Genomic DNA, 24077 nt, shown 5'->3' with positions numbered 1-24077 from the left:
CGTGCCACCGAAAGAGGTGTCTCGGCCACTTCGAGATGCGTACGTAGCGCGAGGAGGACCACGCCGATCGGCAACCTTCGCGATCGTGTACCGTCACGCTACTGTGTCCCCGCGCGAGTGTGTGGTGGTGGCGGTTGTAGTGGTGGTAGCGAGCCACTTTGCGAAACTCACGCGCACTCTTCGCCCGAACGGCCAACGAACACTGAGCGCGGGTGGTGGTGGTGGTGGTGGTGGCGGCCGATCGGTCAGAGGTGGAAGTGGAAGAACGCCGATGGAGGATCCTGTGGCGGTGCGGATCGCCACGGTCAGACCACGTGCTCCTGGCCCACCAAACCAGGTGGGAGTGACTAAATCTCTTCCTTCTTCGCTGCCCACTTCCGTGTCCTCTAGTCTTCTAAACGATCTGTTACTTCGACTGCTTTCCAATCACCTCGGGGAATCCATTGGCTGCTCGCTACACGCCCGCTCCAGAGATTAACGAGCACTGAGAAGCGGTCTCGTGCCGAGTTCGCTTGCTTCTGGTGCCGGTGCTGTAAGTGTCATAGAAATTGGCTTTCACCGATAGGATCGACGCACTGTTTCTCACTTCCCTGCTTCGCGCTATCTGGCTTCGAGTACTTACTTTCTTCTGGCGGTTGGGTTGTGTTTGAGAACGACCTTGATCAGGAATTAGGGGTGGAGGAGGCGGGAGATTTGTCTGTGTAAGGGTGTTAAATAATATAGAGTAGGTACTTGGCCATTTTTCTGAGCACGTTCCTAGCTATTTCTATCTGTGAATTAAAATCGTTTTCTTAGAAGCGATTTTAATTTAAGGGAAATATGGTCAAATACTCTATCTGTGACTTTTTTACACTTTTTGTACCTGAGTTTTCAGAAAGACTTGGCTTTTAGAATTCCAATGTAGTCATAGAGGATCTTAGCGTTTTTTGTTATATATGTAGTGATTATGGAGAACTAAGAGATTCACTTTTTGTTTTAAAATTGCTTTTTGACAGGTATTGGCTTTGCAAGCTCGTGACAAGCGAGACACGAGGACGAACCACGCGGTTTCGTAGCAGCAGCGTCAGTGGGAGTGACTAAACCGCCCTATACTACTTATACGAAGTCGACGGCACAATCATCATACGCAAGTCAAACCCCTGGGGAAGGCTGTAAAGGAGACCAATGAGGTTCGCGCGCATCTAGTTCGCTCAAACTGCTCAAACTACTCAAAATCAGTTTCAAACGTGTTTCGACTTTGATTGTTGAATTAGAACATCTTGAAAGGATAGACACTTGAAAGTTAGACACTTCTAATATACGTCCACTTTACTGAATATAAATTTCTCGGGCGTGAATAGCAAATTTCAAAACCTTTTATTTTATTTTATTTTCTTTCTGAGAAACTTAGAATCCTTCACTAAATTTCTGAATTACTTCCGCGATTTTCTATTTTTTTTTATGTCAATATACCTATACGTCATAGATTATAGCAAAAAAATTGCAATAATCACTCCTATCCTGGAAGTGATTTCGTCATCGCGAATTGAAAAGTATGTATTATACAATGCGGTAAGGAGTGACATCGATATCTTATAATTTCATATCTTATCTGTGATATGACACTAATTGACTTAGACGAGAGATTAACAGAAAGCCTTCTGTTTCTTTCGTTTCGAGTGTGCTAAGCTGCGACGTCACAATGCCGCGAATTAGTCGATCCAACTATGCGAAAGCTGAAGTTGTTCGCTTTTTGCCTCGTGCTTATATAAACGAGACCATTTTTGTTACACTTTCATCAGTCCAAATCTGACGTAAATTAGGCGTGACGTCGTTCGATCAATTTTATAGAACGATGCTAACTATGGCGTAATACGAAACGTCGAAAAAAGGATACAGCCACGGTTCTACTGGCTTGAATTCGAACAATACCTTGGACGAATACAATGAAAGCCTCATCCCTAGCTTCTTCCCCTTGAAGGTACAAGGGGTCATTGGAAAACTTTCAATAAGGTAACGCGAGGGTTATTCCCTTTCGAGGTACGATATTAACTGAGTGTGTCAATCAATGAAGCTGTATGGAGTAGCCAAATATAAGAGGTAAGCAAACGTAAAACTGAAACAAGTAATTCGTGAGGATTTTCGTGAATTATAATTAATATTTAGAAGTGAGATACCTTAAAAAACTGAAAACTATTTCTGTGTTCAGTAACACAAGAATCACATTTTTTAAATTGTGTCAAATTTTAAAGAATTTACTTTATCAATACTCGAATGGTTCTACGTGGTTCTGACATGCTATCAATCTTTCAGCCTCCTACTCAGTATTATCACCTTTAAAGTGTGAATTTTAAGGGTATTTCTTCGCAGTATCTACCATTGGAAGCCAGAAAAATGTAAATTGTTCGAAACACACGGGGGGTTAATACGACCGTATCGCACGCGACGCGTGTGTACAAGATTCAATAAAGAAAAAAAGTCGAACCCATTATTCATCGAGCATATCAATCGAGTTTATAAAGTACGTGGGAATTTCTTTAAAAAGCAACAAACCAGGAAAATAAATATCGCGACGACAACGCGTATCCAAATATAACCAGATGGTATACGAACTTTTTCACGCTGTTTCTGTGATGTACCTATAAACTATCTTTTCGAATGTAAATCGAAATCGATGTAATGAAAAAGACACCGACGTTTGCGAACATCTTGTACAGACTCCTTTTAAACGCAAGGAGTTCGATGGAAGATACACAAGGGAGCATACGTGTTTTATGAAAAAAGTTTGCAGGCGTCTTCGATATCTCTGTAGTCTGATGGCAAAACCTGATATGCGTCGATTTGATCATTTTTAAGTGGAGTAAGTTTTGAGATACGTAAACTAATAGGTAAACCTACATGTCATGAATTGCTAATTTGTCTTTTGCTTATGATACACCTACTTTCTAAGATATTTCTTTTATTTTGCAGTAGAGCTAGTAGAATAAGCCACAAGTCAGCCACAGCGAGGTCAGTGAAATGAGTCGCCACTCAGGTACATGAAAACTAGTAGAATAAGCCTCGAAGTAGACACAATGGAGTCAGTAGAATAAGTCCCTAGTCAGACACAGCCAATCTAGTAGAATAAGTCATAAACCAGACGCAACAAAACTAGTGGAATAAGTCCCGTATCAGACACAGAAAAGCTAGTAGAATAAGTCTCTAGTCAGACACAGCAAAATTAGATGATATACAGGTACCATCTTTTAAAACTCGATAAACCTCATCTACACATAGAAGAGTACATATCTAAATTAAAAAAAAAAATTACATGTCAGGCTTTGCCATCAGTCTACAGATCTAATGGACCAAATAGCAGAGGGCTCAGAAAAAGTGAATCTTCTTAGAAAAGAATTGTTCTGAAATTGTTTTACAGAGCGACATTAACAATAAGGTACAACTCGAACACAATATATTGCGGTCAAGAGATGCTCACCCTACCATCTACGAAAATCTGTTTACCCCCGATCATCTCTGAGATTCCGTGACAGTCGACCAAGCTGCATTAATTAACGCTAATTGCGCGAATTAAGCCCGATGCATGTATTGGCCGATGCACCGACTACGCCGATTTCTGTTTGCAACGCAACTGTTAATTGTTGTCATCTATACAGCCGCGACTCCCCCAATCTATGATCAACATCGACGTTTGAAGTGACCACATGCGACCTTCCCCGATCCCTCCTCTAAACCGTCCCTGGATACTCATTAGCGTGATTTTTCGGTAACCAGAGATCAGCCTCCGTCGATTAATTTACAGTGATTTCGCACACTGCCTCTGTACGCTTATCCAATTATATTCGCCGAGAAACGGTGAGTTTCAAACAACGACACTTCGCCTTTGTTAGCGAGCCCATCGGCTTATAGCTGGCCGTACACTTTCGAAATGGAATGCTTCGACCCATTGCCTGTAATCCTCGCATGCGACGAAACGCGAATCGTTCGATGCAGGCGAATCAAAATTGCCGCGCTAATCGGTGCAATTGGCCCCTTCTCGCGAATTTACTGGCATCCCCTTTCCTTTCCTCTTTTTTCAGGAACACCGAAGTGGTTGATTTCGCGAGTACACATTCAGTAGGCTAATGAGTGAATAATTGATTCACTTTTGAAAGCTGTTAGGTATCGTCCGTTTCTTCAGTAGATGGTGTGTATTAACATATTTCAATTATAGCTACTGTACCAGAGTGTAAATTATTTTCTCGGATTCTTGAGTGGCCAGACAGGTCTTCCTTCGAGTTGATTGGTAAGATAACACTGGTCAATCTCCCGTAACACTATACCATCACGGAAAAGCTACTGTTCGTGAAAACACATCCCCCTGCCCTTCAGGTACCCTCGTATAACGAGTAGATGTTAGAGGTCAAAAGTCTGCTCCTCTTTTCTTTTAATCTGAGCACCTTGCCTCTCGACAGTAACAACAGCACTAATGATAAGAGCAAATATCTTCAGGGTATAATACAGTGTTGATACGAAGTATTTTCTGATAATATTAGAACAGTAAAAAAAAGCTTGTTTGTCTTTAATATAAGTCTCTGTCATCACTAACAAAAGCAAAAAAGAAGAATAAACATACCCTTAAATCTACTGCCACTCGTCTCTTCATTTGGTTGCATCGCTGCAATATCTGAAAGTAATTAGTAGTAAGTATTAATTATAACACTACTAGAGAATCTTACAAGCATAAATAAACGCTATATCTCAAGTTTTGTGCGATTGATTTCAATAAGAAATAATTATCAGATAGTAACATTTTTGTTTGGACAGAAATGAGTTTGTTTCGATATTAAAGTGTACAAATATTGTTACAAAGTTTTCTTCAAATTTGTCGACCCATACTAAATTTGAGACACGCTCCAGGAGCGGCGTGATCGTTAAAGAAATTTCGCAGAGGAAGCCTGATATTATATTCGTTTTAACCGTCACGACATTGAAATACGAAATATGTGTTGGGCAGCGATTAAAGTTGCAAGGAAGGATATACCGTTCCATGAGAATGTCTCGACTTACGTTATGCCCGTTGCTCTGTCGTTTGTAAATCGTTTATTTGCTGCAAAACGAGCCAGTGACAAAAGATCGCGAGACAAATTGGCGGATCTCTTTCCTTCGGAGCATTGTACATTTTTATAATTGGCCAGATAACTTGTTAATTAAGCGCCGAATTGTTTGCTCAGACGTAAAAGGAACGCGTCGAACGTTGAGAAACGTCGAGGACGTCGAAATAAATAGCCGGTGCGTAATAAATCAATAGGAAGATAAATCTTACTTGATTTAGATGACGATGCTGTTTTTCGTTTTTACGAGTGGCAAAGAAAATGTGAATAAATTTCATGCGATAAGTTGCATTCCCAAACATTTTTTACGCGTCTGTTGGTTTCAATTTATCGCTTAGAAAAGCAAGATCGTTATAATTTTTTGTGTCGAATGGCTGGCACAGTGTACCTAAACGAAGTCGAAACTCTTTTCAGATATTGATCGCTGATGATCGTTTTTTGAAAACGTTCCACTCGAAAATACACTGAACGTTGAACATCGAATTAAAAAAGAGGCATTGAAAAGAAATAGCCAAGTAGAAGCAACGAGACGATACTACATGGTCGTAGCACACATTTTCGTGCTTCTCGCGAGAATGCTGCTGAATTCCGGTTACATAAGCGTACTGACAACAGTACAACAATTTAACCACGTGATTATATAAACGTCATCAAGCCTGCGCCTGACAGATTATGTCTTGTCGACGACATCCCCCATCGCCGCATCGGCGAATCATAAAAACGGCCCTTTCGTTCACTAAACAAAAGCGATATAGAATATCGAAGTCGAAAAGGAGCACAGGAAGACAATGCCTGCAACACCGGAAACGTATAAACAAGTTATTTTTTGTGCGTGCCGCTCTTCACAAATAACGCGTTATCTTAGGAATCCGAACGATGAAACACGCATTGCAGATTTCCAATAACGAGAAAAACTTGGAACAAAGAAATGTTTATCTCTCCGTGTTGCTATTTGCTTTGAAAGCATATTTATTATCGATTGTAAAAATCATTGGAAAAAGGGACTTTTGTTCCCTGAACACTAAAGAAAACTGAAGATGTTTATCTAAATTCATATTTTATTTTTAGTAGATACTATAATAATTCTAAATCATGTATACTGTATCACTCGATTTTCAGTAATGGCCCATTAAGTGATGTTCTGTAATAAATACGTTAATAACACAGTAAGTACAAATCATGCGTTGCTATGTCATTAAAATCATATCGAATTGCGTGGACACGAAAGCGAATAATCAATTTATTATATTTACGATCGAATTATATTTGTGCAAGCATACAAGAGTGTCAGGTGGCAATGAAGGGTCGTTAGAATCTTTTCATTTAATACGCCACCTCGTTCGCTTTGAACATCTGCATCCTCGAGTTTCCAAACCCATTGTGGCATTCACAAGCAGGCACCGCGTGATAAGCTTCTTCTTAATGCATTGCCAGAAGACTATTAAACATTACTAATATAGTTACAATATTGAATTACAAAAAAATGATTCTTTGAATAAATAACAAGTCAACTTTTTTAGGGACTTAGAAAAATTCAGGAATAATCACTGAAACTGTTACACCTACTGATTACAGTCTACGAGATGCATATTTTTATAATTGACTGTAGATTCAATCTGAGCCACACACGTGTGGCAGAATCAGTCATAGGAGGCCTTTCGAAATTCTCAATGAAAGAGGAAATTCCTTCACGTAATAACTATGCAAGAAAAAAGGCAATGAAGTCTTGCGCTGGCATAATCTAATGTAACGTAATCAACAGAACCGATCAACTTGTTACGCGCGCGAGTCATACGTATTTCTATGATATAATACGTTCAATCGCAATACGCTATTTGGCTATTATAAAATCACCGTAACTTCTGTGCATGTTCGCCGACGACAGCTTGAAGTTCACGTTAACACTGTTACATAATAAATTTTCTGTTGAACTTCGCTACTTTGAATCCTTTATGCGTATTCGTGCATATTTGTATACACTGATGGCGCATCTGCAGATAGATCATCTGTATCTCATCGATAAGAGGCTGGCAATGTTTTAGGTTTCGACCAAATTGTTCGACAAATAAATTCCTATTACTCTGATAAAATGAAGGGAAAGCAATAAGATCCTGTGAAGGACTTCATTTTGAAAAAAGCGACTTGGGTCAGTCTGGCTGTGAGGTACAGAGTTACTGCTATAATAAAAGAATATACAAATATGTGTTAATAGTAAAAAATGAGACTTTGGAAATCACAGTGTTTCACTTGGAAAAAGTCTCGTTTCGAGTAATTATCACAATGTGCCATCGAACCAATTATTGCGTAAGAACATTGCAATTAACGATTGAGTTTGATCAGTTGCATTTACGATACTCTCCAACGAGAATCCACGCTCTGTCCATGGAGACAAAAGGAAGGAAGCTGTCTTACAACTCCAGGTGCCTCCTTCGACTGGGTCGTGCACTTACTACGACCCAGAAAAGGACAGAGAAGGAAGAAAGAATCTTCAGTAAGAACAACTGGATCGTATTTACGAGTCGGCAATGTCAAGGCGACCAGCTTATTTCCTTATCAATGTACTGTTACGTAATGAACCCGAAGTACGGTGCACCGATAGTGCGACTCGCTTTCAGTGTCCCCTATGTGTGCATGACCTGTGACGTAAAACTTACAGGAACTAGCGTGCGAAGGCCGTTTTAAATATTTGCGAAGCTTCCTTCTACCGACAATTGAACTTCGTTTATCTTCCAAGCGATTTTACACGTGTCGAGTCTTTCCAGCGACTTACTTTGATGAATGACTCTTATGGGAAACACGTTCTTTCTTTATAAATACTTTCTTCTTATCACGTGACTTGTAGTTTTCACTTTGCTGCATGAATTTCTAGTCTTCATTCTTGGGTGTTAGGAATATAGTAATATATGGGTTCCAACGAAGATGAGTCAATTTTAATCAATTTTGCAACACTATATGATTTAAAGAATAAACTATTGCTTGAGATTTGGTATGTAGATTGCTCGTAAGCAATTAAGTTTGGAATTCTGAAGCTACGATGTTCTAATATTTGCTCTATTCTTCTTCAGCGATAAGTTACTCACTGGCTGACGCATACGGGCTTTAGCTACTTAAAAACCGGCTTCCAACTGCTTGATACTTGGACGTTTGACGCTCAAGGTGCATGCTTACGTTTCACTTTTAAATATACAATGTAGATATCACTTTCGAACTATCGCTTACGACAAATTTCGTATGAATTATTTTTATTTACCACAAGTTATTTACGATAAAAAATTGATACTTTGCTAGAACATTAAATCGACACAGCTCTTTCAGATTTCAAAGCATCAGAAATTTTCTTTTTTTACCTCAAGAGAAATAAATATAAAAATTATAAAGTTAGTACCTACACAAAAATTATTAAATTCAGTAGACTCTGTTTTTCACTATTCAGAATCTCTCATGCTGCTCTATTTTCCTCCATTCTTCTTTCAATACATTTATAGTAGTAATCTATTTGAGACACGCTTGCAGAATGAATTGAAAAATATCTAAATGTCTTTTTCCCAGCGTCTGAGACGAATGTCGGTCAGCGATGTCAGATCATAAGAAATTAGCGGCAACATACAAGACACTGTCAGACATGTGAACCGCGACGTAGGGAAAGTGAACTGGACGGTGAATGCAGCATGCGTCCCGACGTGACTCGACCGGATGGCTTAGGAATTTCATTTGATATTCCGCGTCGACTAGATGCAAATAATTATCAAACGTAAAATGACATTACGGAAATCCAATGGGCTCGAGTCGCGCAATCACTGGCCAGTATTATGATCCCTTATGGGGGAGATGCTATTTGCATTTGAAATGTTTTGACCTTTTCGGATCTGAGAGCCGTAGCAGTTTCTGGTTAGCTGGATTCACCGACAGCGGTCTTGACTGGGTCATACAGTGTCTATGATATTTCCTTTGGGTCAGATCATTTCAGAGTTCTTACAGCAGTCTTAAACTGTGCGCGAAGAAACTAGGCCACCCATATTTTCCGACTGGAGCGAGAAAACGCGAGTGCATTAAGTATCATTTAAAATAGAACGAGCTAAAGAGAGAAGGTCGAGAGGTCTCGCTTCTATCTGCGAGCGACGAGACTCCAATAGAAAAGTTTAGAGAAACTTTGGGGATATTATCGCTGGACTGTGACAGCAGATATCAACAATTCAGAATGATTGATATTTAATATGTATGAGAAGCCTTTTTGCAATTGCTGTATCATGTGAGAAACAGTGAGACAAATTCTGACTGTTTTGACTGAAGATCAAGAAGACTGGGGGATTTTAGGTGAAAATTGAAAGTGTATTTTTTCGTAAGGGAAGAAAATCTGAATCTTTGAATTGCATAGTCGAACTTGGAACTTTGCTTCTGTCTGAAGAGAGCTGTACATATCTTAACTGATTTTCTGTATATCCTGTCACCTCAGGGGCAGATTACTTATTCAAGGTTTAACAAGGAAGCCATCGCCCATGTAGCAGCCTAGCAAGTGTAATCGATGATTCACTTTTTCCCCCCGATTTATGCTCGACCAATATTGCGTTACGTAAATACAAATACCATGAGCTAGAAGAGATCTACAGATCGTTTTATGAGTGGTGGCTGCCGACGGAGGAACCGTGTTGGCGAAAGTGAGACCACTGATCTGACATGGCATTGTACATTCAGTATATAATTCCTTATAGCAACTCATGTGATATTTCTAGATTACAAATCCAACTGGAAAAATTTCTGAGAAAAAACCATCTCCACTTACGTGCTCTATAGCTAAGTACACAGCAATTTTCGAAAAAATCCGATCCATGGATAAGAAAGTACAAGCTTTGCCCTTTAAAATGAGACCAGGCTCACTCCCGTACGATTTTTTTTCGCAGAGTTACAGCAGCTTAAAAATTGACTATTTTTTCGACCCTTGGATCACAGCACTATTCTGACGCCCAAGTGCCACTTCTCCCTTAAATCACCATAACTTAGCGAAAAAAAATCGTAGATCATTCAGCCAGGTCTCGTTCGAAAGAGGAGGCTTCGAACTTGATATCTACTGCAAAAAGAGTCCTGAAAAAAATTCATTAAGGTCCGGAGAGTCGATCGAATTCGAAATATATTTTCGGAAAAACAACCTTTCCCCTCTCTGTCTGTAGCCGACTAAAAAAATTTTTCCGGGAAAATTCAATTCAGAGATGATAAAGTAAAAGCTTTGACCTTTAAAATGAGACTAGGCTCACTGTCGTATGATTTTTTTTCGCAAAGTTACAGCATCTCAAAGATCGACAATTTTTTCGACCCCTGGATCAGTGCGCTATTCTGACGCCGGAGTCCCACTTTTCACTTAAAATGATATAACTCAGCGAAAAAAAATCGTAGGTCACTCAGCAATGTCTCGTTTGAAAGAGAAAGCTTCAAACTTGATATCCACTGTAGAAAGAGTCCTGGAAAAAATTCCTTAAAGTCCGGAGAGTCGATTGAGTTCGGAAAATATTTTGGGAAAAACGACCTTCTATTTCGCGGCCTGCAGCTGAGTAAAAAAATTTTTTCGAGAAAATTCAATTCAGCAGTGACAAAGTAGAGGCTTTGTCCTTTCAAATGAGACCAAGCTCACTGCCGTAAGATTTTTTTTCGCCAAATGTCAGCAGTTCAAAGATTGACCTTTTTTTCGACCCTTGGATCACTGCGCCATTCTGACGCTCAAGTGCTACTTTTCCCTTAAATCACCATAACTTAGCGAAAAAAAATCGTAGGTCACTCAGCAAGGTCTCGTTCAAAAGGGAAGGCTTCAAACTTGATACTCAATGCAAAAAGAGTCCCGAAAAAAATTTATTAAGGTCCGGAGAGTCGATCGAGTTCGGAAAATATTTTGGGAAAAACAACCTCCCTTTTCTTGACCTACAGACAACTGAAAAAATTTTTCCCAGAAAATTCAATTCAAGGTCGATAAAATAGAGGCTTCGAGCTTTAGAATTAGACCAGGCTCATTGCCGTATGATTTTTTTTCGCCAAATGCCAGCAGCTCAAAGATCGACCATTTTTTCGACCCCTGGGTCACTGCGCTATTCTGACGCCAGAGTCCCACTTTTCACTTAAAGTGCCATAACTCAGTGAAAAAAAATCGCAGATCATTCCTTAAGGTCTCGTTCGAAAGGGAAGGCTTCAAACTTGATATCTACTGCAGAAAGAGTCCCGAAAAAAATTTATTAAGTTGTGGAGAGTCAATTAAGTTCGGAAAATATTTTGAGGAAAACAACCTTCCCCTTCACGGCTTGCAACCGACTGTAAACATTTTTCTGAGAAAATTTAATTCAGGAATCATAAAGTAGAGGCTTTAACCTTCAAAATGAGACCAAGCTCACTCCCGCGCGATTTTTTCTTTCAAAATGGCAACAGCTCAAACATCGACAATTTTTTCGACCTCTGAATCATTACGCTATCCTGATGCTAAAGTTACTTTTCACTCACATTGAAACAAAACTTTCTTTTACTTGTTTAATTGCTAGTTTTTAAATCATTATTTATCTAACACAGACCTTGACTATAAAATGTCATTTCCTCGCGAAGGAATGAATAACGAATAAAGGTATTTGAAACCTCATTTAAAAAACTCAAGGTGATCTGTGTATGGTTAACAAGACTCTATCCTGAAAAATTTATTTCCATCATACGATCATTTTTGGAGATCAAGTGTGTACTCTAATATTCAGATATCACTCTATAACATCGACTCGATTAAAAATTGCATAGTATTGAAATCTGTAAAAATACCAATAAAGTATTCGGTATATCCTGTATGTCACAAGAAGAAGGAAATGATTATCTTTCAATGAAGGGGTTTTTTTCTAAAACTGAAACAAGTCCACGCATATTTGAGAGAGGAGAGAGGGCAGCCACGGTGGGAAAATGACCGCTCCATGCTCGAGAATTGCTTTGATATGAGGTAATGCGCACCACAAACACGCAAGACGCATTACGTAATGTTTAAAGTGTGTATGAAGCACACTGGTGACCGAGCATATTGCTATATATTTATTAACAAGCGACTGTGGTCGTAGTTTCCGCCAAGAGGAAACTGCTGCTTATAATTTTCACCTATTTTTCGAGAATTTAAACCAGCCACGGAAATTTTACGAAACACTTCGCATTGAAACTCAGAATCAATAGAAGAACGATCTCTAATTACTCTAATCTTTCCACCATTCATTAATCCATCGAATGAAAGATTAAGGATAGAGTTAGGAATCATTCAGAGATGATTCATATCTTTATGCAGTAGGCTCTTCTAGGTAAGTTGAAATTATTTTTTAAATGTTTCTTTAAACGACGCAGTAGAATTTGAAACACTTTTATAGCCTTAGGATAGTATAGATACTATGAGTTACCGAGGCAAATTTTCGAAGATCTACATAATGTATATTACTTTTACAAGTTAAGTACATTCTAAAGTGACAATTTTCGTAGAAAATTCCTACCTCAATAGTCAGAGGTTGTAAGTACTACTTGAGGGATTACATATTTAATAAAATAAGATATTCCCACAAATATACCTAAATACCTAAGTAGATAAGAACTTATTCACAAATGCAGCAGGCTTGAAGTATAAGGAAATGTAAGCAAAACATTTTTTCCACAGAATAACACTGGATGGATAACACGAAATGCAAGTGGTAAAAGTGGTTAGTGCATCTGACAAGCGAAACAGGTATATTTATGATTACATTTGGGTGCACGGGCGTGTCTACGAGTTTCTTGCCACAGTGAGGTCACTAGTTCAGTACGTCTGTACAACAAAGGCGGACTAGGGTCGGTAGTAAACTACTGCCAGTTCCTACTTTCTCCTCCGCAACCGCTGTTATTAATGAAAAACGTTTAAGGTGGTCTTGGAAGTGACCGATTAAACTTAGGAAGGAAAAATTGCATCAGTTCGAGAACTCGCTCGAGTATGACTCTTCTGTTCTTGGATTTAAATTATGTAACAGCTCGACGTATCGTAATTGCGGTAGAATAGGTATTACGTTAATTATCTTTGTAATGAGCTACTGGTATTGGTAAACAGCAAACATATCTACAAACACATTCTTTGAAAAAAAATTGTAGAAAAATTTTGCAGAAAATAGAAACAATTTTTTTACGTGAAATTCAACAAGAAAATAAATCAAGAATATTTGTAGACATATTTTCATCGAGAATAATATTAAAATCTGAGAAATAAAAGGGAACCAATATTCCCACCCCAATCTATCTACAGGATGGTCCATAAAATCGCTTATGTTTGAATTTGAGTTTACATTTGAGTATAAAATTCTTTATGGAACGCCCTGTACATAAAAATAAAATTGTATTCAGTGGAAGTGAATTCCCTGTTATAAGTAAAACTAGCTGTAGAAACTCTGCAGCAGAGATCCATCTAACACAATTGAATATCTTATCATCGCGCTATGGTAAAAACACTCTTTGTATTGTCGTGCAGTTTCTATAACCCGTAACCGAGCAAAACTCAGCGAGTCAGCATTCGATTCATATGTATCTCGAATACGTCCACCTACTTCGATCGTAACAACGTGTTTGTCACCGGCTCCGCTGCACTGGTGCAAACGTCAACAAATCGGTTCACGATTTGCATTCAAGAATTATCTGCTGAATCGATTTCTACAGGGTGATCCAAAAATGACTAACATCTGAAAATGTATAGATATAATTATGCACTCTATCTTGTATGTACTTGTTATATGTATCTATAAACACTGCAGTACTATAGGAGGTTTCAAATGTCTCTAATAGTCTATGATTATATAACTATAGATACGAAACATACAATATTCTAAATAAAAAAAAATTACTTCAAATTTTAATAGCCAGTAGAAGTATCTGTTATGTCTGAAATTCAGAAAAAAGTACTCATTCGTATTTATATTAGTCATTCTTAAGGTACAAGTCCTTCCAGATTGGCCACCTTTTTCTGGACCACCCTTTATACCAAGTATGCAGATATCAGTTCGTATAGTAGAGCCGAATCGTTGGGTGAAAGAACTGCAGAAATCGTGCAGCAATATGCGCCATGCGGCTCGTGTGGACGATGATATAACGTCGTGTCGCCGCTTATCATCTACATATGCACAAAGGCACACGAACGTATCATGTTTTTACCCTTCACGTACGTGTTTCTCGTACGATCGACGCGAACTATTCGTTACGCATGCACACTGCATCATGGTCGGTCAACCTAGCTTAACCTTCTATTACGTATAGCCACGCGCGAACTCACACGCGCGCGCACAACCATGTGTGAGTGCAAAGTACGGATACAGATAAACACTCACACATGGTAAGACACGCGTGTGTGGTCTATGCGTTCTATGGTTGTGTGCAGATAGCGAAATGTGCCTTCTTAGTGATATAACAAGGTTTCGCGTACGGTTTATGTACGTGCGTACATACGTATGCATGTGTCTGACGCTGAGGCATCATATGGATGCAAAAATACATGTACATGTACGTATATGTGTGTGTTGGAAGGTTATCTTCGCAATTTCTAGTATTACTTGCTGGTATACCAGTTATGAGTTACTTTACAATTTTTTCCCTTATCTACTGTTATGCATTAACCGATTAATACAATTTAAGCTCGTGCAAATGCAAGTGTGTATACGTAATTTATTTTATCGTTTACTATTTATTATAGTAACTGCATATATTGAGACGATAGTAGGTCAACAATAGCGAGGATGTTAATGCTTCTAAATTACATCATGGTTATCAACAAACTGGATCAAAGTAATATACACCGCCATTGTGGTTGCAATTGTACGTCCACTAGTATGTTTATTCCACGACTTCCTTGTTGAATGAAAAATTCATAGAACTAATGGAATAAACCTCCTAAGAGGAAACTACAATTCGCAAATTAATCTTTCGAAAATCATTCAACAAGTTGCGAATATTTTACCACCGCGCGATGCATCGCTCCATTGCAAGCGATGCAACGCGATTGCGATCTCGGTTTCAATCGGCTAGATTAGATCAACTGCCATCGACTGGCATTCGAATTACAGCGAGAATACAGTGACAAGTGATAATCAATATTGTCAAACGAAAATCGATTTAAATGACATAATCAGACGTCGCGAACGATCGATCGAATTCGGGCCTCATCGATTATTAAGAAATTGCTTTATCATGCGAGTTATCTGCTCGAGGGAATGCAGCTCGAATACGAAATAACTTTCGGTTACACGTTTCTCCTGTTCGAGACACAAGGTTGACGGATGCCGGCAGAAAATGCACGCTCGTGAAAAATGAGATGCCGCGGTGTCCAGTGGTGGGGTCGCATCGTGTTAAACCCGCGAACGCGCAAACGAAAATGCCGAAGACCGAAGGTTACCGTGTGAAACGCATCGCTGCGACGTACGACAATCGTTTTATACGACTCTTTCGTTTTGCTCTTACCATTCGTCTCGAGCTTAACGAGATACAATTCGACCGATGACGAAACGCATCGATATTACCCTTACGTTTCGACAACCATCAAACGCCCGATAGACCGCCAATCGATGCATTTGCGTGGCCCACTTATAGATCTATCGCGAAACAATTTCCTTCCATCGAAAACTGAAGCTCGAACTAGGGTAACCCCCAACTAAATAGCGCTCGAATAATCGTGTTTGATATTCAGAACTTTCGTTCCTACAGGGTGCAATTACTGCACGAAGATAATCTTGTTTGGCAGCGATTATCTCGCTCGCGAGGGTATCGAAATTGCTGACTTACCAGTCGTACAAAGGGTTACCGTCGTGGCATGGCACATGTGACAATAGGTCGTCCCGATAAATGGCACAGTTACGTCGAGGAGCACTCACCTTGGATTTACTGGCGAACGATCATCGCGAGTTCTTCACTTCATAACCGTGGATGACACCAGATATTTGCGAGAGAAATATGATCGCTGCGAGAAATCGAATGTTTGGACACGCGCAAGCACTACGCGAACATCGAACACTAACGCAGACTCGCAGATTGCCGCCTGGCCGGCGGAGCGCCAGAAATTCGGAATGCTTTAAAAATCTCTGTTACTTGAGATGGCGACACCTTCTGACGGAAGCCACAGTCTTGATTGGATCGCGAATCGATATCCCGCGCGAAACGAATCGCGCGATTGGTCTCTTTTCTTTAATTTCAAAGTCGCGGGAAGGAGAATTTGAATCCTTCGCTGCGATTGGCTGTTGGATATGCGCAATCGAGAATTTTGCGCTTGGCAGCCGTTACGCTATTTGTGGCCGCAGTTTTCCTGTTGAAACACGCTTTTTGGTGGGAACTAAGGTAATAAATAGTTTTTGAAATATATTATTGTAGTTAGAGCGAAGAGAAAGTTAGTTTTATGTTTGTGAGCACTCTTGTCAGAGGTATATTGAAATAAAACTGATAGTGGTAGACATTTTAACCCGCGAAGTCGTTTCTCGCATTTTATCGAAGTAACCAGACTTTTTTGAGACAATCGTGGAATATAATATTCATGTTTATAGTTATTGTAATTGCATTTATTAATTAAATGCAATTTGTGTGTTTAAAATAGGTTGTGATTAGAGTGATGGATAAATTGATTGCCAAAATTGACGAAGATGACGGAATGTGGCGGAGACATGGAAGGTGGGAGACATTTTACATAACTTCAGTGCTTTTGTAAGTAATTATACATTATTATAACATTTATGAAGATTATATTGTTGGTTTTCTTAATGAAACATACAGAGTTATGTAATATTTAGTACCATTAGAAGTTTATAAAAGGAATTCGAGGTTTTTCCAAATTTTCCTTTACAATTTCGAATAAAGTATAATATATATTTTCAATTCATATTTTTACAAGATGAAATTGAGACATTTTTGTACAATCAAAATTGTATGTTTCATAAATTAACGATAATTGTTGGTTTTATGCTTGTAATACTGGCCTTTCGTGTTTTCCTTCTAAACAATTATTTACAGCTGCGTAGCCAGTGCCACCCTAAAAATGAAAGATTATTATTAGTATCAATTTATTAAATTTTAATTATTTTTACTCGTACTTACTCTCTGAAGAGGTATAATATCTGCTTCGGTTAATTTTGTACTATCCAAAGGATTGATCCAATCTTTTTTTATAATTTTTTCTACACATTCCATTGTGACTATGTCACCACTGAAAAAAAGGGCAAAATTGACATTAAATCATTTGCAAAGTTCATCACATTGCTAATTGTTTAAATAAATAAATGATCATACGTTGTTCTAATAACTGCGCATGGAACACTGTTACTTAAGATATCATGCGTAATGGGACACATGTATCTAGCCTGTTTTACGATAAGGGACTTTTTATCATCTGGGTCTTTCACTTGAGTAAACTTCACAGGAATAAGATCCTTTATTTTCAATGGCATTCCACTAATAGGACAATAGATTGTTTTATCTGGTTTCTGTAATGTTATTTCTTTTGCTTCTGGTGTCTTAGATGGAATCCAAAAACTTGGTAATACTTTGTCCTTGCCATTGCTCATATTAGAAACTGAAGAAGTCGATTCATTAGCTGCAGTCTGATTTCTGGAGACAATATTTTTTTCTCCCTTTAAAAATTTCTGCAATTTTTGCAGTTCCTCATTAGCAGTTTTTTCGTTCGATTGATCCTGAAACAAGCATAAAAACTGGTTAAGAATGGCATCCATAAAAATGTTTAAATATATAGTTTTTTCAACTTACTTCTGCCTGTTGTTTTTGCTTTTCATATTCCTTCAGTTTTCTTGCATACTCTCTCTTTTTCGTTAAAACATATTCCAGGATGGCTTCTTTGTCAAATAAGTAGCCTTCTTTCCTGAAAATATAGAACTAGTGATGCAAAGCAAAAACAAGAAATGATGAATGCAACTTTGTATACAAACGTTATAACAGGATTTCTACAAGGTTGTAGTGTCAGACAGCAGCAGTCAAAATCCTTAACAGAATCCTTTCCCACTCTCTGGGTATTCGTTCCATAGCCCGAGGCTGCTGCATCTTTCTTTTTCTCGTGATATGTGTAAACAGCACCAGCTGTGCAATTCCTTGCGTGTCTTGTCATGATTTATTTACTGATTCAGTTCATTCTAACCTTTATATTTACGTATTTCGCATCCTCTAGCGGGACGCATGCGCAGTAGAAATATGAACGCCATTAGTGTTTTATGCTTGTTCAAACGGAGAACGTGCGATTGTGAAAAGTGCATTTTTTATTTAAAAGATCGGGATTTATTTTCAATTAAAACGTAATCAGGTACGTTTTTTTGTTTGTGTTATGTTATATTATCAATTGAATCAAATCTCAATGTGATTTATTGTATTATTTATTATGTATATTGTTTAATATTATTTAGGTTCGGATTTAGCGTCGTTAACTTAATTAAAGAATTTCGAGAAATTATTCTATATATGTACATTATATTAGTCACACAAAGTAAATATTTACAATCTGAATTTTATTAAGTCTATTTCATTAGCAGTTATAAAAAGATAAAAATTATTTTTTCTTGTCATCATGATTGCTATCTGATGAATCATCTTTTTTATGTTTTTTACGTTTCTTGTGTTTAGATTTCTTTTTCTTCTTTTTATGTTTGTGTTTCTTTTCCTCTTCACTGGAGGCTTCTACTTCTGATTCTGTGTCAGTTGATTCTGATCTTTCACGTTTTTTAGATTTCTTCTTACTCTTCTTATCTTTGTGTTTCTTCTTAGCTTCCTTTAGTTTCTTCTTTAATTCTTTCTCACGTAATTCAGTCAAAGGAGTCACATAATTTTCATCACTGTCAGAACTTGTACTGCTGACATCAAGTACGATCTCTTTATTTGGGTCTACTTTAATGAAATTACGACACTGATATGTAAGATGTCCTGCATATCCACATTTTTTGCATGCTGGACGCACATGGTCTTTGTTTTGTGGAATTAATCTAGAAAGAAACTCTGGATCCATACCTAGAAAAACATGAGACTTAAGTATGTAATACAGAATATATATTGTTGAGTACAAACAATACTAACCTCTTCTTCAGCATTATCTGCTGTACAAAATACTGATACGTGAATTAAGTTTATAGTTTTCTTGGTTTCCTTCGTTTATAGAATGTTGTTACATGTTTAAGTACTATATTTAATGCTACAAAAGCTTGAATATGGTTGAGTATAAACTTTCAAAGCTTTATTATGAGCTATGTTATTAATATGTAGCATTCTGACGTTTGCGCCATCTACCAAACTATTTGCTTTGCTAACTGAGGGCGGGAAAATTGAACAGGAAATGAAAGAATATTTAAATTTGTTTGATATATTATGTTTCATAACATGTGTATCATCACCTTATGATCAAACATTTCAAACATTGGTTTCCCCCCTTTTCTAATCGAGAAGATATAAATACCCGTGGGGGACGATGAATTCCTCACTTGCTCCGGAACCTCCGGAGAGTGTGGATCGTGGTGGTCCTCTGGAGGGACCTTTTGGAGTACCCTGGTCAGTGATGGACCATGATGGACCACAGTGGACAGCCACTACCCCAGGACTGACCCTTGGTCAGCCTTGACCACTGGTCAGTCTTGACCACTGGTCAGTCTTGACCACTGGTCAGTCTTGACCACTGGTCAGTCTTGACCACTGGTCAGTCTTGACCACTGGTCAGTCTTGACCACTGGTCAGTCTTGACCACTGGTCAGTCTTGACCACTAGTCAATCTTGACCACTGGTCAGCCTTAGTCTATCACTTGAAGCTCAAAAGGTAAATTTATAGATCTATATCTATGTCTCTACTTTTACTAATTTTGAACAATTTTTTATAAACTGTACACATAAATAGTTATCTATTATCTAATAGCTATCTACAGTCTTCTAAGGGTGTATATCGGACAATATAGAAAGAAATCTTTTATTACAACATTATAAAATTTACATTTACATAGTCCACGATAAAATACATTCATAAAATGAAGCGTCGTTTCCTTTTTTTAATAACATCCAAGGTGGTGTTGTCGACAACGACGCTTGCGAAAAATACATCAATGCGAAATACATTCAGTACAAAATAAACATATTTATATTGTATATACTAATGTACCATAACTAAAAGGTCTCGCATTGGTTTGGATTATATCGAGTTACGAGGCTCATGACAATTATCTACTCGTCTAAGCTAACACAATTACACTGATTTTCGCTATGCTACTCTTCGATCGATCTATCTAATTATAAGTTTCTTAATCGATTAAATACACGGTATACTTCGTCACGTTGACGATATAATGGACATTTATTGGACACAACATCAACTTCAGTTTTTTCTTTTTCTTATATATTTCTTTTTCATTATTTTGTAACGGAGTAATATTAACGTGTTTCGCGCAAACATTCTTGCTCCGTACTTCAGATACTTTGAACAAGATTCGCGAAGGGAACGAGAAACATTATTGTGAGTTTATGGTCCTCAGAGTTTCGAGTGTAACAACTTCCGACTATCTCGTTTAAAAAGTCATAAATGTATCCAGGCAGTCATCGAGACGAGTTTGTAGCGAAAGCAATTGAAATTGATCAGGGGAATTGTTTTATAGTATTCTATCGGGGTCAACATTTTCATAATGTTTTATGAGTTATCACTGTAATTTACAATTGTTGACCAAATGTTTGTGACGGAATTATGATCGACTTTGATATCGTCTGATTAGTCTTTTTATTTTTATTTCTCGACTGCCTGAGTATTACGAGACTTTTATAAGACATATTCCGAGATGTCGAGACCTTAGCTTTTATTTATGTGTAGGTATAAATAAGACTATATTTTTAAATAATTCTCATTAACGGAATAAAAATATTCGAAATTTTGCCAAATGAAAAAATTGGAGTTCTTAATCTAATCGATTAGACCGTATAGACGATATTATATGTATACTCAATATAATTTTAGGAATATTTGGATTATTATATTTTCAACGAGTATAAGTGGTACAAGTGATGAATTTGTTTTTTGTAATATTGGATTTTTGCAGGTCGAATATACAAAAAATATTAATTAGTATATTAGCCACTGAGATTAGTAGGCCTGCATTAAAATAAATTTTTCACGAACTAACATTACATTAACTGATATAGGTTATTGTTACAAATTAATAACATTTAACATATTAGACATTCATGCATTGATCTACTCAATTATCTACAAGTCAAAGAAATCATTTCTTCTGAATACAGAAACAGCAGCAAACATCAATTCAAACATCCTTACTATCTATGTAAATAACATAAAAAGCATTCAACTCATAAGTTCTCCTGAAACTTATCAGTTATTAGAGAATAATGTTTAGAAAACATTAGGAATGTTATCTTTGTTATCTACAATATACTGTATATACTGCTTTTTATTTCACCAGTTCTACTATTTCTACTATTTCTACTTTCACTTACTACCGAGCTAGAAATAATAATTGCTAATAAATCTAGTTAACCTTTCTGATATTCGACGGTATATAACATGTAGCACCATGTAATCATAGTGATGCACATTTTGCATCACTTATTTTCGTAGATGGTTCAAGCAACAGAATATTCATTATACTGTATAAAATCTATCACATCTATTTGCTTAATATACAATTAGAAACAAATCAATTTTACAACTTACAATGTTGATAGTTTCATTGGGTTAGCAGCAGGGCAGCATTCTAGATGTGCCTGTTAGACTTATTTAATAATTAAGAATTTCAATTTTCAACACAATTGAGAGCTAACAATCCTAGCATTTACTACAAAATAAATTTAGATGTTCATCGTAGTGAAACTATTTTTTATGTTTCGATCAGACGTGTATAACATTTGTAGGTACATGTTATTATTGCACCGATACATTCTCGATGATACACGTTATTATAAAATAAGAAGTTGCTTCTCCGAAAGTATTCGCTTGGACGGACACTGCATAAATTACAAGTGCGTTTTGACAAAAATGGTAATTCGTGAATATAGAATTAAGTAGATATGCATAAAATTTTTACGACAAGCGATATGAGTATGCATGCAGTGCCTGTCGATTTTCTCGCACGTAATATTTAATTATTCACAATTAGTGACCGTGGTAACTCGTGCATTTATGCATCCTGGGATGCTTGCATTCTCATGTACATTATATACGAATAGAAGGAGTACAAATACACACACTTGCGTGCGTGGCTAATACGGTCTCCTAATTCACTTAGTTTATAATGAACAAGATAAATGTGGGGACGTTAAAATGCGATTACGTCAGGTTTTAATTAAATAAAATACAATGGATGCAGGTGCATCTTTGGCAACTGCAACCTATAAACTAATAAAAAATGCATTGAACAAAAAACTATTTTCTCAACGATTGGAGACGAGCTCAAAAGAGTGAAAGTATTTCTTTCACAAAAAATATATTTCTGTGTACCGATTATTCAGACTAACAATAAGTAGCATGAAATCGTTGAACCTATTGAAACATTATGGCGGTCATGTCCCTACAGGCAATAATCTGATCACCAAAAGTCGCATTTGCCTTGGACACAATACAAATGCTGGTATCGAATTTGTACTGGCAAATCCGATTGATGGATTTGGACCTGATGAGAGGACGTATGTAAGATGCTGCGTGGGAGGGAAGTATAATCAGAAATATAAAAAGACTATAGTCAGTTACGAGATTTTGGTCCGATTTTCTAAAAATTTGTTTCTTCACAAACTGGATTTATCTTTTTAACATAGTTAAATAGATACTATTAAGAAGAAATGAGACGCTAGTCAGAACAATTAATTCGCTCATTATCTGTAAGTACACGACCGCTATCACTGACAGTGTACTATGTATATTCGCGAACGTCATGTCATCTAGTCGAAATATTATAATTCCTCATCTTAGGCGAGAGATATCCTATACACATTTACGAATTCGTTTAAGAGTTATACAGCTAGAATTTGTTTTCTCCAAAAACATAAGTTTCACGACCGCCACACGCTTTGTAACCGATCGCCAGTCGAATTTCGCCAATATCGTTTGCCCGATCAAAAGCTTATTTCCTCGCGCCACTGATAAAAACGAAGCAACGTTCATTCGTTGGTCGAACAATAGGCTTCTTAATCTCGCCCATTGTCCCGCCTTCAACGAGCTCCAGGTCTTAAGCCTATCTTCGTCTCCTCTCTCGAATGTTTATTATCTCTGGGCGACTTCGGCCATGGTTAAAATCGGACAATCAGACGGGACTAGCATCGAAAACTTACGAGTCGAGTCGTTGCAACGGTCGTATACTAAAAAAAGTGTATAATAAAAAAGTATCCGGGAAAAGTAGTTACAACAAACTTTTTCCTGGTCCCATTTCTCAAGCATTATCATCAATGGCGTTCCTTTTATCTCTCCTTCCTTCCGTTCGCTTTCGATTTTCAGCATCTGATCTAGATGCCGAGAGCTACTGCTCGCGAATCACCGTAGCCAAGGTTTGTACTCGTGTTCGAACGATCCGTTCGCAGAACTTCTAGCAAAGTTTCCCTTGCGCTGGGTCGTTTCAATGTCAGTTTTAAATTTTGCACGAAAACATATTAGAACTGCGCCCGCCAATCTTCTCTTCGATTTCTCGACGCTGTTTATTTGCGAGCGTCGTCTCGATCGGTTCGAGAGGAATTGTTGGACAATTCCGTGGCAATGTTGCGTGAACGATAGGAAAGGGAGTGGAGCTTCAGACGTCCGACAACGGACGTTTAATTACGACGTTAGTACGTTCTTCCTTGGTATAAAAGGTGCTTGTTGTTTGATAATGGGGATAATTAAACTTCTTATAATTTGCGGGTGGCTGGATTGAACGGAGTAATTTGTTTCGTGGGAGCAAGAGCGTTTGGTAGTAGAATAGCATCATTGCTTGGTACAGTTTCGATGAGGTAGAAAATAGGAAAAGTATTTTGTGAAGATCCTTTTGACAGTTATTATAAAATAGTAATTTGAACTAA

General features: G+C 37.7%; 2 protein-coding genes and 1 long non-coding RNA gene across 3 annotated transcripts; all 3 read right to left on the bottom strand.

Annotated features, from left to right (window-relative positions):
- Nucleotides 1-252: 252 nt before the first annotated feature.
- Nucleotides 253-16089, bottom strand: LOC143183558 (uncharacterized). The gene is made up of 3 exons (XR_013002617.1): nucleotides 15938-16089; nucleotides 4592-4642; nucleotides 253-530 (listed from the first exon to the last, which is right to left on the bottom strand). It is a non-coding gene; the product is annotated as an uncharacterized LOC143183558 (long non-coding RNA).
- Nucleotides 16090-16820: 731 nt separating this feature from the next.
- On the bottom strand, nucleotides 16821-18331 carry LOC143184889 (nitric oxide synthase-interacting protein homolog). Its single transcript, XM_076387463.1, has 5 exons — nucleotides 17993-18331; nucleotides 17814-17925; nucleotides 17340-17740; nucleotides 17148-17256; nucleotides 16821-17082 (listed from the first exon to the last, which is right to left on the bottom strand). Exons 1-5 carry the CDS (start codon nucleotides 18166-18168, stop codon nucleotides 17011-17013), a joined length of 870 nt encoding a protein of 289 aa, XP_076243578.1. The 5' UTR covers nucleotides 18169-18331; the 3' UTR covers nucleotides 16821-17010.
- A 113-nt stretch (nucleotides 18332-18444) lies between these two features.
- Nucleotides 18445-19313, bottom strand: LOC143184896 (uncharacterized). The gene is made up of 2 exons (XM_076387478.1): nucleotides 19125-19313; nucleotides 18445-19058 (listed from the first exon to the last, which is right to left on the bottom strand). Exon 2 carries the CDS (start codon nucleotides 19054-19056, stop codon nucleotides 18604-18606), a length of 453 nt encoding a protein of 150 aa, XP_076243593.1. The 5' UTR covers nucleotides 19057-19058; nucleotides 19125-19313; the 3' UTR covers nucleotides 18445-18603.
- Nucleotides 19314-24077: the final 4764 nt, after the last annotated feature.

The sequence above is a fragment of the Calliopsis andreniformis genome, chromosome 2 (assembly GCF_051401765.1).
Source record: "Calliopsis andreniformis isolate RMS-2024a chromosome 2, iyCalAndr_principal, whole genome shotgun sequence".
NCBI classification, from domain to species: domain Eukaryota; kingdom Metazoa; phylum Arthropoda; class Insecta; order Hymenoptera; family Andrenidae; genus Calliopsis; species Calliopsis andreniformis.
The sequence above is the reverse complement of the archived record's forward strand: the minus strand, read 5'-3'. Positions and strand labels throughout refer to the sequence as shown.

Excerpts from the sequence above, each read along its gene's own strand:
- LOC143184896 (XM_076387478.1), bottom strand. The coding sequence starts at position 19,056 with ATGGATCCAGAGTTTCTTTCTAGATTAATTCCACAAAACAAAGACCAT.
- LOC143184889 (XM_076387463.1), bottom strand. The coding sequence starts at position 18,168 with ATGACAAGACACGCAAGGAATTGCACAGCTGGTGCTGTTTACACATAT. Across the intron at positions 17,926-17,992 it reads TGTAGAAATCCTGTTATAAC|GAAAGAAGGCTACTTATTTG; the intron begins GTTTGTATACAA and ends CTATATTTTCAG. Across the intron at positions 17,741-17,813 it reads AGCAAAAACAACAGGCAGAA|GATCAATCGAACGAAAAAAC; the intron begins GTAAGTTGAAAA and ends TGCTTGTTTCAG.